General features: G+C 37.0%; 1 protein-coding gene across 4 annotated transcripts in view; it reads right to left on the reverse strand.

The window, feature by feature from the left end:
- LOC105466499 (progesterone receptor) overlaps positions 1 to 25220 on the reverse strand; it is a 116977-nt gene that overhangs the window by 37337 nt on the left and 54420 nt on the right. For 2 of the 4 annotated variants that reach the window (XM_071075503.1, XM_011715460.3), the window contains exons 4-6: positions 13268 to 13561; positions 2177 to 2321; positions 609 to 739 (exon numbers count right to left, since the gene is read on the reverse strand). In XM_071075503.1, coding sequence (XP_070931604.1) covers positions 609 to 739; positions 2177 to 2321; positions 13268 to 13561 — 570 coding nt within the window. The remainder of the gene's footprint in view (positions 1 to 608; positions 740 to 2176; positions 2322 to 13267; positions 13562 to 25220) is intronic. The other 2 variants (XM_011715461.3, XM_011715462.3) reach the window with 2 other exon arrangements.

Consider the following 25220-nt stretch of genomic DNA (forward strand, 5'->3'; position numbering starts at 1 on the left):
AGTAGAAGTAGTGACTCTCTATAGAAAACTATAGTATAGTAAATACATAAACCAGTACGAGTTGTTTATTATCACTACCAAGTACTATGTACGGTACATAATTGTATGTGCTATACTTTATATGACTGGCAGCACAGTAGGTTTGTTTACATCAGTATCACCACGAACGTGTGATTAGTGCATTATGCTATGATGTTATGATGGCTATAACGGGACTAGGTGATGGTAACTTTTCAACTCCATTATAATCTCAGGGAACCATTGTATATGTGTTCCATTGGTGACCAAAATACTGTTATGTGGCACATGACTGTAGTTTACATTACTGAAATAGGTGAATATGAAAGAGTAATTAAATCATTTTATCTAAAATAAAAAGAAATTGATAAGGCTATTTTAGTATTATATGGTAGGTAAAAGACTAAAAAAATCGAGTAATTGTATTAATGTCTATAACAATATATTGGGTATTTCTTCTTTATACTTATAAGCCAAAATGTCTACCTCATATATAACTATATAATCATATTGTTTGCAACTTTTCTAATGAATTAAGAAATGCAAGATATTAAGAAATATCTTGCATTAAGTTACTTGAACTCACTCACTTGTATTAAGAAGTAACAATACTTTCATACAGAGGAACTCTTCTTGGCTAACTTGAAGCTTGACAAACTCCTGTGGGATCTGCCACATGGTAAGGCATAATGAATAGAATGATGATTCTTTCATCCGCTGTCTTGCACCACACACAACACACAAAAGAAAAAGCAACAGGAAAAAAAAAAAAGTGTCTCAGCCAGTTTAGGTAATTTATCAGGGAATATGATTTTGGTAATTACCTTACATATTATTGAGTATGACTACACTTTTAATAAACAAACCCAATATTTGGAATTTTAAACATCTTCTGAACTTTTTACAATACTGAATTTTTGAGGTTAAGAAATCTTAAAATTAGAAAATTATATGAAATACACAGTGACCAAGATTAACATTGTTTCTCATTTTTATTATTACATTTTAAATACCTAAACCAAGAAAACAGAGCAGGGGTGTAGGAGTTGAGAATGTGGAGCTGAAGATTGCTCAGAAATGTTTTATTTACTTACAATTTATTTTCTATGAAAACATAATTATATAATTTTGTGTGCAATTAAACAGGAGAAGTCAGTTCACAGAGCTTACCATATTTTGAACTTTTCTAGGGAAACATACAATGATACAGAAAAGACTAAAAGAGGATATTGGCAAGCATTAATGAATGGACAAAGTTAAACACAAGTGCTGAAGGCTGAGAAAATTTAATTAAGGCATTTTCTCAACCATGTGTTGTTTTATAATGTCCACATTAGTCAAATGAAGCTAGCAAAAATAATGAAAAGAAAACTAGATTTTGACTCAAAAGAGAGAATGAATCTCACTGTCATTCAAATTATTTGGCAGATTATATAATTCTTCTGAGAGTCAATTTTCTGAACTGTACAGTGAAGAATGCTGATTTCTTAATTATCTCAAGGAATTGTTGGATAAAATATAATGAAACATGAAAATTATCTAAAAACTGTAAAGACTTATAAAAATCTCAGCTATTTGGGATTTAAACATAAACTGGTCTTACTTTGTAAAACCACTGCTTTCAGTGTGAGTTATATACTTCTAAGTCAGCATTCACCATTAGAACAATATAAACATTACCATGAAAAGATGCTTATTCAGTTAAAGGTTATATGTAGAAAATCAATTGAAACTATTTAAATATAAAGCAAATTAAAATATTTATCTTTCAACTTTTAAAATAAATTGCCAGTCTAATTTGTCATGTACGAAGAAAGAGGTTTTTACTTTTTGAATGTAAGTCAATAACAAAAATATTTCTCATTTATTTTATGATTGTCATTAGTACCAAGCTATAAAATTTTAAATTGATAAATGAAACATTTAAGTTTATCTTTAAATATATTACTTGATACATTCTTGGTGTGTAAGAAATTTGGATTTGATACAACTATATTTTGAAACGAGAAAAAAGCTCCAAATATCAAATTACCATAAAATGACATTAATACCATCATATCAAGAACACTAAATATGTGATCATCTATTGAAATACAACTTCCAAAATTATCCTATATGTACACTTATAATAACAAAAACAACAAAAGTTACTACTTACTCATTCAGTATTAGATCAGGTGCAAAATACAGCATCTGCCCACTGACGTGTTTGTAGGATCTCCATCCTAAACCAAACACCATTAAGCTCATCCAAGAATACTGAATGAGAGTTATCTGGTCATCAATATGTAAGTTTCGAAAACCTACAAAACAAATTTAAAAATACAGTGACCATAAAAATGACTGGATTATATAAAAAATGTTGAAAATACATATAAATCTGAAAATAGGTATAAGTAGGGTAATGTTTTCAATCTCAACATATTTTACCGTGAAAATCAGAAAACATTAATAAATAATACAGCCTAAAATATCAGCAACTTTGGAAGTCACTTAAAATCAGTCACTATGATTTAGCATTTCTGGGATTTTGCTAAGTGAATCCATTATCCATCCCTCATTCATGCAACACACATTTAATGAGAACCATTCGTGTGCCAGGCACTGTATAAAAATGAAGATGAGTAAGACTCAATCCTAGCTTCAAAAGAAGATCACAACTCAACAGGAGAAACAAGCACATGAGTGCTGGGGTAGAGAAGGTTACAAGGGAGTGCATCAGTCAATCTGGAGGGAAGTCAGGAAAAAATTACCAGAAAAAAAGAGAAATAATGCCTGAATGGAATATAATCAGTTTGTTAAATCTCAGTTCTTTGGGATTTAAACATAAATTGGTCTTACTTTGTAAAACTACTGCTTTCAGTTGTGTTATATCTAATTTTCTTTTAACAACCCTTAACTACGTCTTGGGTAGATTCCACAGTCATTAGGTCACTTGTGTTCTCTGAAACTTAATGCAGTCTTGTTTTAAACTTCCATGTGGCTTAAGAGATTTAGAATCTGTGTGTGTGTGTATTGGGGGGTGTGGTGTGAATGCTTTGGTCTTTCATCCTCTTTTAGGCTGTTCCATGGTGTTGGTGGCAGAAGGATGGCAAGGAAAGGGCAAATGAATCTTGACTTAATCATCACAAGTCTCTTCATGTCTTCCCAATTCTCAAGGGAAGATCACCAACTCAACAGTGAGTAACTTAAACGTGGGAGAAACAAAGATGTGTTTGGAGATGTGGGCTGGGTCAGATCATTCAAGGTCTTGCATATCTACTAAGGAGCAATGGGAGTGACATAGCCTTGCAATGTAGATAGATCCTTTTTAGCTATGTGGTAGGTGGATTCAAGGGAATAAGCCTGGAGTTAGGGAGGACAGCTGGGAGATACTGTCAAAGCCCAGGTGAGAGATGATAAAAGCCTGAAGTAAGTCAACACATCGGAATTAAGAGGAGAGAGTGCATCAGAAAAATATTTAAAGGGAAAAATCAAAGACATTTGTCAACTGATTGCAGGTAGATGGGAAGAAGAAGGAATCAAATACATCTTTCAGTATTTTTCTTGAACGGTAGATGATGATAACAGCATTGCTGAGATAAAATAAAGGAGAAGAAACTTGCTAGGGAGAAAATAGTTTTGGATAGGATTCAGGGGTCAACATCCTGATATCAGCTGCATGTATGAATTAGAAGTATGAGGAGATATCTGGGCTAAAAATATTAATATAAACTTGAAAGTTATTTATATCTCAGTGTAGCTGAAACAATGAAAATGGATAATTTTTAAAATTAAAGGTATAGAGACAATGTTTTGCTGAGAACATCAACCACTTTCTATAGTTATTTTAAAAACATATATTTTCTCTAAAAATCCACGACGTTCTTACAAATAATCTGTTTCAAAAGTAAAATCGAAGCAAAACTTAATTCATTAGCTATCAAGAGCAAAAGAAAGTTATTTCCTGACAATGTTAATCATGTCAAGGTAGGTAGCAAAAAAGAAGGCTCTTCTCTTCACACACTTCAGATCGTCCCATCTTCATGTGAATAGTAGAAAAATTGCTCTTCTCTTCTTAGAATTCCTTAGCCTCAATAAGACCAAAAACTCAAATGTATATTAATAATAAGAGATGCCATAGTGAGCATTTACCTTTTACTGAGAAGGGATGCTCTTCAGTGTCTGTCTAAACATTTTTTCTCCTTCCCACCTTTCCTTGCTCCCCTTCTCCCTCATTTCTTCCCTCACTCCCTTCCCCCCCTCCCTCCTTTCTTCCCTCCCTCCTTTCTTCCTTCCCTCTCTCCCTCCCTTCCTTCTTTTCCTCTCCTCCTCCCTCACTGCTCTCTAAAACCTTCCTCCTTTCCTTCCCAACTTTCTTCCTCCCCTCCTTCTTTCTCTGTGTGGACAGAGTTCTCCACTGGTTGTAGTTTTGTGAGAGCAAGTGCCCTACCTTCCTACTTTCCCACTGAGAAAGCTGGGTAAAGTTTCTCCTTCTCTGGGCTTGGGGCATAGGTTTGGCCCATGGAACATACTTTAACAGGCATTTGAATCAGAAAATACTAAAGCAAAGACAAATATATGACTATTTATTCTTGATGGTGGTGGTGTCCAGATAATGAAAACCAATGGGAGGATTTGTGATGCTTGCTTTTTAGCCTTTCAGATGTACCTTGGCTTCTGTCCATATTCTAAGCTTGTCCTCTAGCTTCTATTCAGTGAACCCCTGGTGTCCTTTCAGTAAATTATTTTTTTCTTTTTCTTTTGTTTTTAAAAGGGGTTTTTGTTGTTACTTGTGTGTTTTATAATTAACATAGTTGATTTTTATTACTGGCATCCAAGAATCCTGGTTTACTCAGGTGCAGAAAGACTAAATAACTAGCCAAACATTTTTTTGGCTTGCAATTTTTATAATTTTTAAAATTTGTGTATGACTTAAATGTGTCTTCAAGTATAGGTCTACATAATAACTTTGAAATAAAATTATAAAGCTCAACACAGTAAATGTAATACATAAATGCTGCTTGTAAGTCAAATATTTAACAGACTACAAAAATGGGTAATTTTGTGATAAAATTTAGAATCATTTGACAAGAGATCAATGAATTGTCTTAATGTTTGAAGAGGATGCCTTTCTAAAGGGAGGCACATATAAACGTCCCTATTGCTGATCTGTCTTCACAAGTTGGAAGGAATTCAGGACAGAAGACCCAAGTTCCAGTCCTGGCTCTACCACTCACTAACAGCCACTTTGGAAACATCACTTATTATCATTGAATCTAAATTTCCTCATGAGTAAAATCACAATGACAATGATAACTAACTCAGTGAGTTGCTATGAGACAAATGGGATAATTATGCACATTGTAGAACACTATGGAGATATTTATTATTAGTCTATCAATGCAACAGAATTGTTCATTGGAGTAATACTGTATGAAATCCACCAGTCAGTCTAATGGGAAGTCTCTGATACTAAAACACAATGGCAGTAAAAAAATGTTAGGAGGCATTTTATACATTATAGAACCTATAAGAACTAAAGTATAAATGTTAATAGTAGTGAAAAAATTTTAAAGATAAATTATGTGTGTGTTCTGGAATATATATTTTCCAGAATATATATTTTATGTTGTTAGATATAACAAATTATATATTTCATATAATACAAAAAATGGGCTGGGCACGGTGGCTCATGCCTGTAATCCCAGCACTTTGGGAGGCCAAGGTGGGCAGATCACGAGGTCAAGAGATTGAGACCATCCTGGTCAACATGGTAAAACCCTGTCTCTACTAAAAATACAAAAATTAGCTGGACGTGGTGGCACACTCCTGTAGTCTCAGCTACTCGGGAAGCTGAGGCAGGAGAATGGCTTGAACCTGGGAGGCTGAGGTTGCAGTGAGCTGAGATCGCGCCACTGCACTCCAGCCTGGTGACAGAGCAAGATTCCATCTCAAAAAAAAAAAAAAAAAAAAAAAAGGCTCACAGAAAGTTACTTAGTTTTAATTAATCAGATGTATCAAAACATTAACCGAGAGTTCACAATAATCTCCACAAATTTATTATTCTCTATATCTTTCTCGGTGACCTTTATAACTTTCTAAAAAAAGTATAATATTTAAATATTTGACTTAACTATGCTATAATTTTTCACTTCAGGCATTTGTTTTATGTTAACCTTTGAATAGTTTCAAACATTTAAACATTTTAGAAAATTATATAACAATTAAATTGTTCTTTATCCAAAAACAGATCCTGTCCACATTTACATGTTCACATTCACTTTATCCTACTCCTACTTTTTGTTTTTGTCTTTTTGCTTATTTCTTTGTTTTCACATTCTGGGACTAGAAATCCAGGCTTACTTTTATTTTATTACAACATTAAAGGCAAATCTTATTATAATAACTTTAAATTTATAAAATTACCAATATTTATATCAGAAACTATATTTCTGTTTGACAGAATGGAATAGAACTCAGAAAATAACCTTTATTTACTCCACCTTTTACAGTGCTTATCTATGATAAATGTACAATGTTAAATTGACTTGAACATGCCTAGTATAGAAATGCTATTTTTTTCCTTATTAACTGTAATGTCATTCATTACTTTATGCTGAAACAAAGACGGGAACACTGAGATCAAATTCCCAATGATGATAATGATCAGGCAAACTTAGTACATTTGAGATGACCAAAATGAAAAACCTTCACATAGAGAAGTGATGGATTATCACTAATTGTATTTAACAAATGTTAAAAAAAAATACTCTTTTCCTTTTAAGTGACTTGACCTGATAATTTCTGACAAAAGCCCTGTTACAGTTGTCCAATTTTAGCTTAAAGAATTAACAGAAAGTATATAGTAAAGAGATGGCCGGGGCTGGGTGTGGTGGTTCATGCCCATAGTCCCAGTGCTATGGGAGGTGAGGCAGGAGAGTCACTTAAGGCCAGGAGTTGGAGACCAGCCAAGACCCAGTCTCTACAAACCAATTAATAAAAGCCTGTCCAGGTGTAGTGGTGCACACCTGTAGTGCTGGGGAGGCTGACGTTACTGGGGAGGCTGAAGCAAGAGGATGGCTTGAGCCTAGGAGTTCTAAGCTGCAGTGAGCTATAATCATGCCACTGCACTCCAGCCTGGGTGAGAGTGAGAGCCTATCTCAAGAAAAAAAAAAAAGACAGCTTGTATGACATACTAAGTTCCCCAATCTTACTCCCAGAGTTTTGATAAAATATGTAGGTTTTGGTTTTGTAAAAAATGTCATGTAATTGAAACAGATAATCTACAACAACAATGGCAGAGCATTAAATATTTCATCACCTTCTGACACAAAGCATCAACTTTCATTTCAACAAGTATCAATGTTGAGAAGCACAAAGAAGCTTCAATACTACAAGTATAACCACCAACGTATGTTTGATGATTTATTCTGAATAAGAACTTAATGTCTAACAACTTAAGGTAGTAAAATTCTTTGCATATCAATTCTGTAAATTAAATTTCTATAAATGTTCTTTAAGCACCTATTTGGGAGGAAGCATTATACTTGCAATTAGGATCAAGATTAGAAAGATGCTGTTTCTGCCTTTAACACTATAGGCTTGTGAGACAGATAGAAAAGTAGAACACAATTGTAACTCAGAGTCATAGTGTTAGGGTTGACAAGCACAAAGGAGACAAGGGAGGGTACAGGGTTTCCTCACCCAGTCTAGGAAGGCTCAGAGAAATCTTCCCAGAGGAAGTGACAAGTAATGCGAATCCTGAAAGACAGTTACAGGTCAGTCAAAGGAAGATGTGGGAAAAGAGATGGGCTGCCAGGTAGGAAAAATAATATGGGCAAGAGAAGGAGGCTAGAATTGGATCACACAGCATTTAGGGAACTAGATCTTAGAGTAGTGTGAAGAGGAATGATGAGAGATAACACTGCAAATTCAGGAGCCAGATCACAGAAAGCCCTTGCATATTGAGGCTATGGAGTTTGGATGCTATTTGGAAAAAGAAATGGAAAATATGATTGATTATAATTGTTTTAGAAAAATGATTCTAGGGGGTAGAATAGAGGATCATTTGGGGACCATGTGAAATTGATGGTAATAGAATCAGTCAGGAGGCTGCGACATGAATCCAAGTAAAAAAAGATAAGGACCAAACTAAGGGAAGTCGCAACAGAAGTAGCATGTATAATGCATCATATATTTAATAAGTGGAGTTGATAGAATTTGACAATTTATTGGATAAGAGGTGAAGGAGAAAGTGAGTCAAGGATGATACCAAGAATTCTGGCTGAGGTGCCATTTCAAGATATTGAAAAAGGCCTTAGGTTTATGGGGTCATGTTGACTTGGAAATCATCTGGGTGGAGTTGTGTAATAAGCAGTTGAAAGTTCAGTAGTTTTGTAGAGGGTCTGGCTAATACTATGTATTTAGGAGTCATCACAATATAGTGGTAGTTGAAGACAAGACTATGAATGAGCTTATGCAGACTGTGTAGAATGAGAAATGACTGGAAAAGATAGAACTCAGAACACAAATTTATAGTGTGGGTGGAAGAACAAATCCACACAGGAGTCAGGAAGTATACATAGGGAGAGAAACATATCTACCTAGAAGCGAAGTAACAAATGCCTAAGCAAGAGTTTTAGCAAGAAATAGTTACTTTGCCAATAGTCCCAGATGTAGGTGAAACACATTAAGGGTTGGAAATATTCATCTGATTTGACAAGTAAAAATTTTTGTTGCCATTGGCAATCATAATTTCAGTGGAATAGGATGTGAGAAAAACAATTTTTTAGTCTTTATCAACACATTTATCAAGGCCTTTACTCTCAGTATGCTACTCTCATTTCTCTCTCACCATTTTTTTCTGGACAGCAATAATTTAATTTACTCTTCTGATTCGGGAAGGAAGAGAAAAAAATCCTTTGTCAAGATGCAATGACTGTCACTGACTCAAAAGTTGTTTTGGCATGCTTCAAAAGCAGAAAAACGAGGCAAAATACTGTTCCAATATCCTGATACTAATAATTGCAAGTAGTCTGGTGAAATGACACAAATAAAGTATGTCCTAAAAAGTGCAAAGCTTAAAAATGTCAAAGCATTGACCTAAATGGAGTTTTCACTAAATTAACTGAAATATCAAGACAAAATTTGTGCAACAGAAATGTTTCCCTCATATCCCCTCTGTCACATCAATTTCACTGCAATGTATTGATGTACAGGATGAGGACAATTTAAAGGTGATACTGAATTGTGAATTAGTACTTTTAATTTAAACTCTAACATCTACAGTAATTTTTAAGACCATCCTTGATCAGCCTATAACTTACACCTCTAAGTTTACTTTCCATGATTCAGTTCAAAATAAATTTATTGTCAATGGTTTCTTAGCATTTGGGTGATTAAATTCCCTGAAGGCCAGTACTTACTGTAGCAGTGTCTGAGGGACCGTATGTACAAATGTGTTTTCTCAATCCGTAGCTACTAAAAACTTTAATTCCTACCCTATGGGGAGACTGTATAAAATTTTTGATGTTACTAAGGGAACCCCACACTTGAAAAGGTTGAGAACCATTAATATGCTGGTTTAATGCATTATTCACCAAACCTATCTCATGCTTTTCTTATTTCAGCCACACTGTTCCTTCTATCTAGAATGCTTTCTCTTATCATGATTTATCAGTCTTGTTTCTCCTGCGAGATGCAGTTTAACTGACATTTTTGTCTCTGAAGTCTTCTTTAGTCCTTGAAGCCAAAAATGTTCTTCTGCCCCCCCCCTTTCATTATATCTGTATCTTATATCACTTTCACATAACACTATAGTTATTTGGGTATCTTCTCTCTCCCATTGGATTGCATTCTCCTTAATAGACAGACTATGTCTTGTTCATTAAAAAATTCAAATATAGTTTTGCTCTACATTTCAAATAAGCAAATATTGCCGACTGAAGCTACAGATAAAAGTCAATGTAAAATCATTCATTGGCAATGCATCCTAAGAAATGTTTTCTAAATGTGCTGACATAAGTTTAGAGCATCTTGCAAGTCTCTATTAAAGAAAATGGGGTGGGGCGCGGCGGGTCACGTTTGTAATTCCAGCACTTTGGGAGGCTGAGGCAGGCAGATCACTTGAGCCCAGGAGTTCAAGACCAGCCTGGGTAACACAGTTAAACCCAATTTCAACTAAAAATTTAAAAATTAGCCAAGCAAGGTGGAGCATGCCTGTAGTGTCTCAGCTACCAGCTAATCAAGTGGCTGAGGTGGTAGGATAATTTGAGCCCAAGAGGTCCGGGCTGCAATGAGTGAAGATCGTGCCACTGCGGTACAGCCTGGGCAACAGAGTGACACCCTGTTTCAAAAAAAAAAAAAAAAAAAAGAAAGAAAGAAAGAAAGAAAGAGAAAGGATATATTTGAAATATTTTTGAAGAAATATAAACTACCATTATTATAACAGATCCAAGATAATGGAAGAGTATAAACAAAGGAGAAATGAGAAAGCCCTGACCAGGCAATAAGAATTCTCAGGGCACTTGCAAATATATGCCTAGGTGTCTTCATAAATGCTGTCACCTTTGTTATGATGGTCATTCTGTATCAGATCTTAATGTGACTTCCCGAATACAGTTTCCTATTGTGAAAGAATGATCTGATCTGTTAATATATGTTCCTAGCAACATAAGTATTATGTATATTTATATTGTGTGTGTGCATGCATGTGTGTGTGTGTGTGTGTGTCTGTGTCACTGTAAATAAGCAAGTTAGTTGACATTCTGGCTTATTAGTGAGGCTCACTTAAAAGAGTCTGTCTTCCACAGACTTACATTGCACATGAGTGAATGAATGAAATAAATTTCTTTTACATGCAAAACTGATGACCAGATGCTAGGATGTGCTGCACCAAAATGCATTCACACCATGAGCCCAGCCTTGTGGCTTTTCTTTCTAAACCACTGTTTAATTATTAGATATTGCACACAGCAGGTACATAATAGACATTTATTGAGTGAATAAGTGAATAAAAACTGTAAGCTTATTTAAAGTCAATTGAAATCAGTTTTAAGTAGCTAATGATACTAAATTACTTTTTTTTTTTTTTTTTTTTTTGAGACGGAGTCTCACTCGGTCGCCCAGGCTGGAATGCAGTGGCCGGATCTGAGCTCACTGCAAGCTCCGCCTCCCGGATTCACGCCATTCTCCTGCCTCAGCCTCCCGAGTAGCTGGGACTACAGGCGCCCGCCACCTCGCCCAGCTAGTTTTTTGTATTTTTTTAGTAGAGACGGGGTTTCACCATGTTAGCCAGAATGGTCTCGATCTGCTGACCTCCTGATATGCCCATCTCGGCCTCCCAAAGTGCTGGGATTACAGGCTTGAGCCTCCGCGCCCGGCCTAAATTATTTTCTATACGTGTATCCTTCCAAGTCCTTTCTCAGAGGTCAAATAGTCACTCTAGTTCACTGGCCATTTTCATAATTCATTCAGTAGTGCTATTCCCAAAATGCAAACCATGAAAATATGGTTTTAAAAGTCCACAGGCCACAAGACACTTTGATAATCTCAATGTTTCCCTGTTTGCAATTAATGGAAACAGTATAGGTAATACTAGTGTTGCCATTATTCTGATTTACTAAACAAAAATTACATTTTGCAGCATTAAAAAAGTTGCCACCAAATTCAATGTAAGAGTTTTCTCTCATTCCTTTTTGAGGCTGTGTGGGGGTCAAAAAATTCTGACAGATAACTGTTTCCAGTTAAAAAGGTCACTTAGCTTTTATCCAAAGTGAATAAGTCATCTTTTCAAGTATAACTGGTTATTTTCTAACATTGCCAGCTGATGCTAGAATCTTTTTAAACAGTAAAGTACCTCCAAAATTGCAAACAAAAGGCATATAAACTATATCAACAAAAATCAAAGAAATCATATTTTCCAAATAATAGAACAATGGAGAAAAATAAACACATGTTTAAACACTCATTTTTAAATAGAAAAAGTTCATCAATGCTATTGGGTTATATATTTTTATTTATTAAAGCTCTGTCAAGTTTGCTAACCACTACGTGATAAATCCTAAACATTCAGAATGTTCAAAAAATTATTATCTGTTTAAGGCCTTTTAGTGAGACCGAAGTCAGTAAAAATCTGGGCATTTTGATTTTTCTGTAAAATTACCTCATCTCCACTAGAACACTGAATTCCATTAACTTTTCTTAGTATGTATTTTTTTAAAAGATTCAACAAACAGGTATCTATTTTTTTTTCTGTTTCATGTAATTGAATTTTCAGTAACAATTCATCTATTGTATTTCAAACCTTTCAGGTAGAATAATAACTGAGAGTTATATTAAGGCAAATTGGGAAGAAATTCTTTTTCTAAAAGAGCCATTGAATTTACTTGGGGACATAATATGTTTAATTCTTGATCAGATATTAGAAAAATAATTTGGTCTCTAGCAGTACAAGGGTATTACTGATGTGAAGAGAATGTAGTTTTTTTAAAAAGTTCTATTCCTAATTATTGGAGTAATGCCTTCACAAACAATTGCTATACATGTATTCTCCTGGCTCTGCAGTCTAAGATTTAACCAAATGAGAATTTCATCCTTGTTATTCTTTCAAGTACTTGGCTCCTACAGAGCTGTGGTGAGGGAGCAAAAATAGCTGATAAGTAAAGTGACTGAAATTCTTCTATGATGATATAATCCAAGTTCTCTCTGTTGCTGGGCGATATACTCCCTTTGTCTGGGTAAAATTAGAGGATTAGTGACTAGAGATTCTTTTCTCTGTATGCTATTTTTTTTAAAGTAATTTATGTTTAGGAATTTTGTTTTCTTCATTTACTTCTGATACCTTACTGTACTCTGAATACTATTTTGATTTGTTATATGACTTTATACATTGTTTTATTTTCAACCAAATAAGGTTGGTTGAATTAAGGCTTAGAATAGATGGGGCATTTATAAAAAATGGTCAATTTATCATTTCTGAGCTACCGTAATATCTGTGGTTGAACACGTAAACCTAAGGTATTTCTTATTAGCATAAGTTTAATGTATGCAATTTCTGACTCATCAGTAAGACTCAATGTGTTCTCTATTTGTTTACATTTCTGCAACACATATTAGGGTCCCAAATATTTTGAACTGCTGAAACATATACTATCACACACTGTTTTATGTTGTAGATAATTTACTGCATAGAGTGTTTTAACAATCTACTAATACAACAAACATAGTACATTTTTTATTACATGCTGTATATAAAAATTATTATTACCTGGCAACAATTTAGACCACTTGACTACTGAAAGAAGTTGCCTCTCGCCTAGTTGATTAAGACTTGTCAGCAAAGAACTGGAGGTGTCAGGTTTTGAGTTGTCATGTCCTGCATAGATCACATCTGGTTCAATGCTCACTAACAGGTTGATCAGTGGTGGAATCAACTGTATGTCTTGACCTGGTGAAAAAGTGAATCTCTGGCTTTCATTTGGAATGCCCACTGGCTGTGGGAGAGCAACAGCATCTAGTGCTCTCATAACTCTGACTTTATTGAACTTTTTAAATTTTCGACCTACAGAGAAGAAAAAAAAGGAGGTTCATGTAAATATATAGAAACTCCATATCCCAGTATAATATTATTTTTCCTAAATCTTAGAATCATCACATTATACATTTTAGCATCAATCGAATGAAATGAAATAGAATAAAATTAAAACATGTGACGCTTGATTAAAAAAAGTTTAGGCCTCAGACTTGGATTAAATAATTAATTACATCAACAATCACTGGGTGGGTGGGGTGTGGGTAATTATACCAGTATTCTGCAGGGGTTATGGAGCTGTGTAGAAGAAGATATGAAAAAAAAGACGAACAGTTTTAGTAGAGACTAAACTCAGTATTGGTCCATATTCTGACAGAACAGTCTTCCAAAAGCTAATGCTACAGACTACATTAACTGAAACTTAGTCTATAGTGGTTGTTAAATCTTCTTTGGGGCTTTATTCTTTTAAGAATATGTTAAAAGAAAAGCATTTGTTTGCCAGCCACACAAAATCTTTTTATACAATTTCAGTGGGTTCATTGATATCTTAAAATCAATACAGCTATACTTTTATGAGATCTAAGACTCAAAATTAATAAACCTTTTTCTAAATTAATGAAAGAGGAAGTTTACACCCATGCTGGTCAGATCACATTTGTATTTCTGGATGATTTCTAGAGTTTCTACTTTGATGAATTCTCATATGTTAGGGGAAAAAGATGGATGGTGAGATGAATAGAATCTGCTTTATGAGAAATGATTGAAGGAGAAAAAGATGCTTATTTGGGCTGCTGGTAGTTCACAGATGCCTTGAGAAGACTTAGAGGAAGTTCTGGTGATGTGATATCAGGCTGGATTCAGCCCCACCTGCTTTGTGTCAGGCAAGGGCTACTTATCAGTGTGAAGTGGCTGTTTAGCCAAGGGAAGGCTGACACCGGCAATTATCTAAGCAGAGGTTGCAGTCTGCTGGCTCTAGTATCTGATCATGCCCACAGATATGTTTTGTTTGGCTCAGACAATGCTGACCAGAATTACGAGACCATCCGTGAATTACGAGACCATCCGTGAATTACTTAGGTGGCAACAATTTGTTAAAGCTTAGTTGCAATGGTTGCCTTTGGATGGGGCATGGGTATTCCAGTTTGTCCAGTTCCCTCCACAAACTGGTGGTACGCCAATGGTCTCTTTTCTTAAGTCTTGTCACTCTAGCCACTTATTTACCTGGTCTCTGTAAACATTTGTCTCTGAGATTTCTGAACTCAGGGTATTGTCATAAGGAAAAAGGATCATACTTGTTCTATAAAACCCCAAGGAATGGCCAGGTATGGTGGCTCATGCCTGTAATTCCAACACTTTAAGAGGCCGAGGTGGGCAGATTACCTGAGGTCAGAAGTTTGAGACCAGCCTGGCCAACATGGTGAAACCCCGCCTCTATTAAAAATACAAAAATTAGCTGGGTGTGGTGGTGGGCACCTGTAATCCCAGTTACTCCAGAGGCTGAGGCAGGAAAATCACTTGAACCCAGAAGGCAGAGGTTGCAGTGAGTCAAGATCATGCCATTGCACTCCAGCCTGGGTGACAAGGGAGAAACTCCATCTCAAAACAAACAAACAAAAAAACAAACAAAAAAAAGCCCCGACGGGTTGAGCTAGAACTTGTAGGAGATGGGAAAACAAAACAATTGCCATGGTTAGAAACAAAGGGGATTCAAAATTATTTGCAGAGATCAAATGAGCTTTCTGGGGGAAGAAATGAGTCACAAAGGGAAGGGAAGGAACAGTTACAGAGTATAAGGAAGGGAAGGAACAGTTACAGAGTATATGGTATATGCCAGGAACTCTGTGTGTGTGTGTGTGTGTGTGTGTGTGTGTGTGTGTGTGTGTGTGTGTGTGTTGTGTCTAAGGGAAGAAAATGTTAAGAAGAGGGCTAAAGTTTTCCTGTCCTTGACTATAATCTTCAACAAAGGCACCACCTGTTTGTCATCTTTATTTTCTCCAGTGTCTTTTGGCAATACATGTCTGCTAAATGAATGAAAGAATACAGTACTGTCTTTTCCATCTTCCACTCTGAATATCTTGTCTTTATTATCTATTATTTATTAGTCGTCTCTCATTCCAGCTGATGGATGAGGTTTTAAGGGATTGAATCAGAAGCAGAGGTAATGATTTGGGGGAGGCTTAGGGGGAATATAGCCCCATTTGGAAAATATTTTCTTTGTGGCCAATCTACAGTATGGCTACCCCTGTACTCTGCCTTCCCTCCTGTTACAGTTCATATTCCTGACATTTCAGTACCAAATCTTAGTCCTTGTCACCCACTCAGGGACTTTTCTCTGAAATCATCTGCCCTCTTGTCTGCATCCTCTAATAGTCCCTCTCACACATAATCTATTCCGTGGAGAAACATCACTCTCTCCATTTCCTCTCCTCCAATTCTCCCTTGAACCTTCTCCAGTCAGGTCATTCCTCTCCTTATCCCAACCAAATTATTCTTGGCAAGGCCTTCAAAGATTTCCAAATGTCAAAAAACAATGGCCAATTCTCAGTCCTGGACTTAACCCGGGTAAGTACTTAACACACTGATCATTTCCGTCTTCTTTTAACGCTCTTATTCATTTGGCTTCCACATATTTCATTCTTGTAGTCACTCTTTCAGTCTCTCTGTCTAGCTGTTTTTCATCTTCTCAACTTCTAAATCTTTGAGTACCCTGAGCTCAGTCCTCAGACTTCTCTTAGATAACTATGCTCTCTTTCTAAGTGTCTGAACCTAGTTCTATGTCTCTAATATCATCTAGACATTAATGATTACCAAATTTGCAGTCCTAGTCCCAGCTTTTCCCAAAAACTCTAGACTCAACTATCCAGCTGTATTCTCAGCATCTCCACTTGTATTTCTTTCTTTCTTTTTTTCTTTTTTTGTTTTTTTGAGACTAAGTCTCACTCTGTGCCCAGGCTGGAGTGCAGTGGCGCGATCTCAGCTCACTGCAACCTCCGCCTCCCAGGTTCACACCATCCTCCTGCCTCAGCCTCCCGAGTAGCTGGGACTACAGGCGCCCGCCACCATGCCCGGCTAATTTTTTGTATTTTTAGTAGAGACGGGGTTTCACCGTATTAGCCAGGATGGTGTGGATCTCTTGACCTCGTGATTCCCCCATCTCGGCCTCTCCACTTGTATTTCTAACAGACCCCTCAAATTAATATGTCTAGAGCAGAACTTTGATGCATTGGCCCAAACATGCATCTTCCAGGTTTATAACTTCATCTACACCTGCTCTAGCCCCAAACTCTAGAGTCATTATTGATACCTCACTTATTTTCTCACCTCATATCTAATACATCAGCAAATCTGGTGGATAACGATGAAAATATAACCCAAATTCAAATCCCTGTTTCCACTGTTTGCACCATAATTTACATCCCCACAATCACAGTTGGACTACTGTAACATATGCTGGCTGGTTTCCCAGCTTTTGTTTTTTTGTAGCCTATTTTCTATACAACTTTAAAGACTTAAATCAGACTATGTCATTCTTTGCTTGAATTTTCAGTGACTCCTGATCCTGCTTAGAATGAAGTTAAAATTCTTATCAAGCTCTACAAGGCCCAATTTACTCTTGCATAGTCTCTCTTCTGTTCTCCCTCATGCTCCCTTCATATTGATGCCCATCTTGCCCCTGAAGTGTGTTTCTGCCTTGGGGTCTTACACTGACAGTTTCCTCTGCCTGAAATGATTTTTTCCTTGGATATTTGCATGGCTTGCTTCCTCACCTAATTTATATTTCTGAATATCACCTTACCAGATAGCTTGTTCTTGTCTATCCTATAGATATTTATAACATATATATCTAGAATATACAAAGAATTATTACAAATCAGAAAGAAAAGGCATAAACAGATATTACACAGAGGAAGAAAAATATAGACAACAAAACACAACGATATGACTGACCTCATTAGTAACCAAACAAATGCAAAGTAAGACCACAATGAGACATCATCTACCTAAAATGGCAAGGACACAGAATACAGGAACACACAAAACAATAAAGAGCTGCCATGGAGTGTAAACTACCACTTTAAAAACAATCTAGTATTATCTAGTAAAGCCCAACATGAGCATGTATTACAATCAGAAATTTCATGCCCAGGTGTGCAGGTTACCTATAGAAACTCTCACACATGAACCACCAGAAGACATGTGCAATAATGTTCACAATTGAACTGTAGGTAAAGTACAGCAAATATCAAGTGGAAGCACATGTTAATACATGAGAATAAATAAATGGGAGATATTCATACAATGAAATCATACAGTATAGAAAAAAAACCAGAATAATACAAATCAAAACAAAAAACACAAATATAATATTAGGCAGTAAGATCAAATTGCATAAATATACATACCATTTCTATGGAGTAGAAAAAATATCTCAAAACTAAAAATCTATTGGTGAGAAATACATAGATATTAAAAAATACTGTAGAATAATATAAGAAAATGACCAATTCCAAATTAAAGATATAGAGGTTTCTGGAGAAAGGGAAAGAGGAAAGTGATAAATATGCAATCAGTTTCAAGTGTAGTGAAATATTTATATTTTCCTAAGCCAACTGAGTCCAGAGGTGGATATTAATCATATTGTTTCTATGTCATTTGCTTTATATGCATTTTTTGTATGACTAAAATATTTTATATTAAAAAGTACGGCTTATTCTTAGGATACAAAATCAATGTGCAAAAATCACAAGCATTCCTATACATCAATAACAGAGAAACAGAAAGCCAAATCATGAGTGAACTCCTATTCACAACTGCTGCAAAAAGAATTAAATGCCTAGGAATACAACTTAAAAGGGATGTGAAGGACCTCTTCAAGGAGAACTACAAACCACTGCTCAAGGAAATCAGAGAGGACACAAACAAATGGAAAAACTTTCCATATTCATAGATAGGAAGAATGTATATTGTGAAAATGGCCATAGTGACCAAAGTAATTTATAGATCTAATGCTACCTCCATCAAGATAATATTGACTTTCTTCACCAAATTCGAAAAAACTACTTTAAATTTCATATGGAACCAAAAAAGAGTCCGTACAGCCAAGACATCCTAAGTAAAAAGAACAAAGCTGGAGGCATCACGCTAACTGACTTCAAACTATACAAGTCTACAGTAACCAAAGCAGCATGGTACTGGTACCAAAACAGATATATAGACCAATGAAACACAACAGAGGCCTCAGAAGTAACGTCACAAATCTACAACCATCTGATCTTTGACAAACCTGACAAAAATAAGCAATGGGGAAAGGATGCCCTATTTAATAAATGGTGTTGGGGAAACTGGCTAGCCATATGCAGAAAACAAAGTAGACCCCTTCCCTATACCTGATACAAAAATTAACTCAAGATGAATTAAAGACTTAAACATATGACCTAAAATCATAAAAACCCTAGAAGAAAACCTAGACAATACCATGCAGGACATAAGCATGGGCAAAGACTTCATGACTAAAACAACAAAAGCAATGGCAACAAAAGCCAAAATTGACAAATTGGATCTAATTAAACTAAAGACCTTCTGCAGAGCAAAAGAAATTGTCATCAGAGTGAACAGGCAACCTACAGAATGGGAGAAAATTTTTGCAATTTATCCATATGACAAAGGGCTAATATCTAGAATCTAAAAGGAAATTAAACAAATTTACAAGAAAAAAAAACATCAAAAAGTGGGTGAAGGATATGACACTTCTCAAAAGAAGTATGTGGCCAATAAACATGAAAAAAAGCTCATCATCACTGGTCATGAGAGAAATGCAAATCAAAACCACAATAAGGTACCATCTCACACCAGTTAGAATGGTGACCATTAAAAAGTCAGGAAACAAAGATACTGGAGAGGATGTGAAGAAATAAGAAAGCTTTTACACTGTTGGTGGGAGTGTAAATTAGTTCAACCATTTTAGGAGAGAGTGTGGTGATTCCTCAAAGATCTAGAACCAGAAATACCATTTGACCCAGCAATCCCATTACTGGGTATATGCCCAAAGGATTATAAATCATTGTGCCATAAAGACACATGCACATGTATGTTTATTGCAGCACTATTCACAATAGCAAAGACTTGGAACCAACCCAAATCCCTATCAATAAGAGACTGGATAAAGAAAATGTGGCACATATACACCATGGAATACTATGCAGCCATAAAAAGGAATGAGTTCATGTCTTTTGCAGGGACATGGATGTCATCATGTAAATTCTCAGTAAATTATCACAAGAACAGAAAACCAAACACTGCATGTTCTTACTCATAAGTGGGAGTTGAACAATGAGAACACATGGACACAGGGAGGGGAATGTCACACATGAGGGCCTGTTGAGGGGTGGGGAGCTAGGGGAAAGATAGCATTAGAAGAAACATCTAATGTAAATGATGGGTTGTTAGGTGCAGCAAACCACCATGGTACATGTATACCTATGTAACCTGCACATTCTGCAAATGTATCCCAGAACTTAAAGTATTAAAAAAAAAAAAAAAAAAAAAAAAAAAAAAGGTTGGGGGTTGCTGGCTGGCAAGATGGCCGAAAAGGAACAGTTCCAGTCTGCAGCTCCCACCGAGATCAACACAGAAGTTGGGTGATTTCTGCATTTTCAACTGAAGTACCCGCCTCATCTCATTAGGACTGGCTAGACAGTAGCTGCAGCCCATGGAGGGCGAGCCAAAGCAGGGTGGGGCATTGCCTCACCCAGGAAGTACAAGGGGTGGGGAAACTCCCTCCCTTACTCACAGCCAAGGGAAGCTGTGAGTGACCATGCTGTAAGGAACAATGCATTCTGGCCCAGATGCTACGCTTTCCCCACAGTCTTTGCAACCCGCAGACTACGAGATTCCCTCGGGTGCCCAAACAACCAGGGCCCTGAGTTTCAGGAACAAAACTGGACAGCCATTTGGGCAGACACTGAGCTAGCTGCAGGAGTTTTTTTCATACCGCAGTGGCACCTGGAATGCCAGTGAGACAGAACCATTCACTCCCCTGGAAAGAGGGCTGAAGCCAGAGAGCCAAGTGATTTAGCTCAGCAGATCCCATCCCCATGGAGCCCAGCAAGCTGAGATCCACTGGCTTGAAATTCTCACTGCTAGCACAGCAGTGTGAAGTAGACCTGGGATGCTGGATCGTGGTGGTGGGAGGGGTGTCCACCATTACTGAGGCTTGAGTAGGCAGTTTTCCCCTCACAGTGTGAACAAAACCACCTGGAACTTCAAACTGGGTGGAGCCCACTGCAACTTGGCAAAGCTGCTATAGCGAGACTGCCTCTCTAGATTCCTCTCTGGGCAGGGCATCTCTGAAAGAAAGGCAGCAGCCTCAGTCAGGGGCTTATACATAAAACTCCCATCTCCCTGGGACAGAGAACCTGGGGGAAGGGGTGGCTGTGGATGCAGCTTCAGCAGACTTAAACGTTACTGCCCGCTGGCTCTGAAGAGAGTAGCAGATCTCCCAGCACAGCGCTCATCCTCTGCTAAAGGACAGACTGCCTCCTCAAGTGGGTCCCTGACCCCTGTGCCTCCTGATTGGGAGACATCTCCCAGCAGGGGTCGACAGACACCTCATACAGGAGAGCTCTGGCTGGCAATCTGGTGGGTGCCCCGCTGGGATGAAGCTTACAGAGGAAGGAACAGGAAGCAATCTTTGCTGAACTGCAGAGTCTGCTGGTGATACCCAGGGCAAACAGGGTCTGGAGGGACTTCCAGCAAACTCCAGCAGACCTGCAGCAGAGGGGCCTGTTAGAAGGAAAACTAACAGAAAGGAACAGCATCAACATCAGCAAAAAGGACATCCACACAAAAACCCCATCTGAAGGTCACCAACATCAAAGACCAATGGTAGATAAATCCATGAAGATGAGGAAAAACCAGCCCAAAAAGGTTGAAAATTCTAAAAATCAGAATGCTTCTTCTCCAAAAGATCACAACTCCTCGCCAGCAAGGGAATAAAATTGGATGGAGAATGAGTTTGACAAACTGACAGAAGTAGGTTTCAGGATGTGGGTAATAAGAAACTCCTCAGAGCTAATGGAGCATGTTCTAACCCAATGCAAGAAAGCTAAGAACCTTGAAAAGAGGTTAGAGGAATTTCTATCTAGAATAACCAGCTTAGAGAAGAACACAAATGACCTAATGGAGCTGAAAAAAACACAGCATGAGAACTGCGTGAAGCATACACAAGTATCAGTAGCCAAATCAATCAAGCAGAAGAAAGGATATCAGAGACTGAAGATCAACTTAATGAAATAAAGCATGAATACAAGATTAGAGAATAAAGAATGAAAAGGAATGAACAAAGCCTCCAAGAAATATGGGACTTTGTGAAAAGACCAAACCTACATTTGATTGGTGTACCTGAAAGTGATGAGGAGAATGGAACCAAGTTGGAAAACACTCTTCAGGATATTATCCAGGAGAACTTCCCCAACTTAGCAAGACAGGTCAACATTCAAATTAGGAAATACAGAGAACAGCACAAAGATACTCCTCAAGAAGAGCAACCCCAAGACACATAATTGTCAGATTCACCAAGGTTGAAATGAAGGAAAAAATGTTAAGGGCAGCCAAAGAGAAAGGTCAGGTTACCCACAAAGGGAAGCCCATCAGATTAACAGCAGATCTCTCTGCTGAAACACTACGAGCCAGAAGAGAGTGGGGGCCAACATTCAACATTTCTAAAGAATTTTCAAACCAGAATTTCATAGCCAGCCAAACAAAGCTTCATAAGCGAAGGAGAAATAAAATCCTTTACAGACCACCAAATGCTGAGAGATTGTGTCACCACCAGGCCTGCCTTACAAGAGCTCCTGAAGGAAGCACTAAACATGGAAAGGAACAACTAGTCCCAGCCACTGCAAAAACATGTCAAATTGTAAAGACCATCAATGCTAGGAAGAAACTGCATCAACTAACAGGCAAAATAACCAGCTAGCATCATAATGACAGGATCATATTCACACATAACAATATTAACCTTAAATGTAAATGGGCTAAATGCCCCAATTAAAAGACACAGACTGGCAAACTGGATAAAGAGTCAAGACCCATTGGTGTGCTGTATTCAGGAGATCCATCTCACATGAAGAGACACGACAGGCTCAAAATAAAGGGATGGAGGAATATTTACCAAGCAAATGGAAAGCTAAAAAAGGCAGGGGTTGCAATCCCACTCTGATAAAACACACTTTAAACCAACAAAGATCAAAAGAGACAAAGAAGGGCATTACTCTGGTAAAGGGATCAATTCAACAAGAAGAGCTAACTATCCTGAAAATATATGCACTCAATACAGGAGCATCCAGATTCATAAAGCAAGTTCTTAGAGAGCTATGAAGAGACTTAGATGCCCACACAATAATAGTGGGATACTTTAACACCCTACTGTCAATATTAGATCAACAAGACAGAAAATTAACAAGGATATTCAGGACTTGAACTCAGGCTCTGGATCAAGCAGACCTAAGAGACATCTACAGAACTCTCTACCCCAAATCAACAGAATATATCTTCTTCTCAGCACCACATCGCACTTATTCTAAAATTGCCCACATAAATGGAAGTAAACACTCCTTACCAAATGCAAAAGAATGGAAATCATAACAGTCTCTCAGACTACAGTGCAATCAAATTAGAACTCAGGATTAAGAAACTCACTAAAAACTGCACAACTACATGGAAACTGAACAACCTGCTCCTGAATGATTACTACATAAACAACAAAATTAAGGCAGAAATAAGTAAGTTATTTGAAACCAATGAGAACAAAGATACAATGTGCCAGAATCTCTGGGACACAGCTAAAGCAGTGTTTAGAGGGAAATTTGTAGCACTAAATGCCCACAAGAGGAAGCGGGAAAGATCTAAAATTGACACCCTAATATCACAATTAAAAGAACTAGAGAAGCAAGAGCAAACAAATTCAAAAGCTAGCAGAAGACAAGAAATAACTAAGACCAGAGAAGAACTGAAGGAGACAGAGACACGAAAATGAAAAATCCTTAAAAAAAACAGTGAATCCAGGAGATGGGTTTTTGAAAAGATTAACAAAGTAGATAGACCACTAGCCAGACTAATAAAGAAGGGAGAGAAGAATCAAATAGACACAATAAAAAATGATAAAGGCGATATCACCACTAATCCCACAGAAATACAAACTACTATCACAGAATACTATAAACATCTCTATGAAAATAAACTAGAAAATCTAGAAGAAATGCATAAATTCCTGGACACATACACCCTCCCAAGACAAAACCAGGAAGAAGTCAAATTCCTGAATAGACCAATAACAAGTTCTGAAATTAAGGCAGTAATTAATAGCCTACCAACCAAAAAGAAAACCCAGGACCAGACAGATTCATAGCCGAATTCTACCAGAGATACAAAGAGGAGCTGGCACCACTCTTTCTGAAACTATCCAAAACAATAGAAAAAGAGGGAAATCTTCCCTAACTTGTTTTATGAGGCCAGCATCATCCTGATACCAAAACCTGGCAGACACACAACAAAAAAGAAAATTTCAGACCAATATCCCTGATGAACGTTGATGCAAAAATCAATAAAATACTGGCAAACCAAATCCAGCAGCACATCAAAAAGCTTATCCACCACAATCAAGTCAGCTTCATCCTTGAGATGCAAGCCTGGATCAACATATGCAAATTAATAAATGTAATCCATTACATAAACAGAACCAATGACAAACCACATGATTATCTCAATAGATGCAGAAAAGGTCTTTGACAAAATTCAACACCCCTTCATGCTAAAAACTCTTGATAAACTAGGTATCGATGGAATGTATCTCAAAACAATACGAGCTATTTATGACAAACCCACAGCCAATATCATACTGAATGGGCAAAAGTTGAAAGCATTTCCTTTGAAAACTAGCCCAAGACAGGGATGTCCTTTCTCATCATTGCTATTAAACACAGTAGTGGAAGTTCTGGCCAGGGCAGTCAGGCAAGAGAAAGAAATAAAGGGTATTCAAATAGGAAGAGAGGAAGTCAAATTGTGTCTCTTTGCAGATGACATGATTTTATATTTAGAAAACCCCATCCTCTCAGTCCAAAACCTCCTTAAGCTGATAAGCAACTTCAGTGAAGTCTCAAGATACAAAATCAATGTGCAAAAATAAGAGGCATTCCTATACACCAATAATAGACAAACAGAGAGCCCAAACATGGCTGAATTCCCATTCACAATTGCTACAAAGGGAGTAAAACAGCTAGGAATACAACTTACAAGGGATGTGAAGGTCCCCTTCAAGGAGAACTACAAACCACTGCTCAATGAAATCAGAGAGGACACAAATGGAAAGACACTCCATGCTCATGGATAGGAAGAATCAGTATCATGAAAATGGCCATACTGAGCAAAGTAATTTATAGATTCAGTGCTATCCCCAACAAGCTAACATTGACTTTCTTCACAAAATTTGAAAAAACTACTTTAAATTTCATATGGAACCAAAAAAGAGCCTGTATAACCAAGACAATCCTAAGCAAAAAGAACAAGGCTAGAGGTATCAAACTAGCTGACTTCAAACTATACTACAAGGCTATAGTAGCCAAAATAGCATGGTACTGGTACCAAAATAGATATATAGACCAATGGAGCAGAACAGTGGCCTCAGAAATAA

The sequence above is a fragment of the Macaca nemestrina genome, chromosome 12 (genome assembly GCF_043159975.1).
Source record: "Macaca nemestrina isolate mMacNem1 chromosome 12, mMacNem.hap1, whole genome shotgun sequence".
Taxonomy (NCBI): domain Eukaryota; kingdom Metazoa; phylum Chordata; class Mammalia; order Primates; family Cercopithecidae; genus Macaca; species Macaca nemestrina.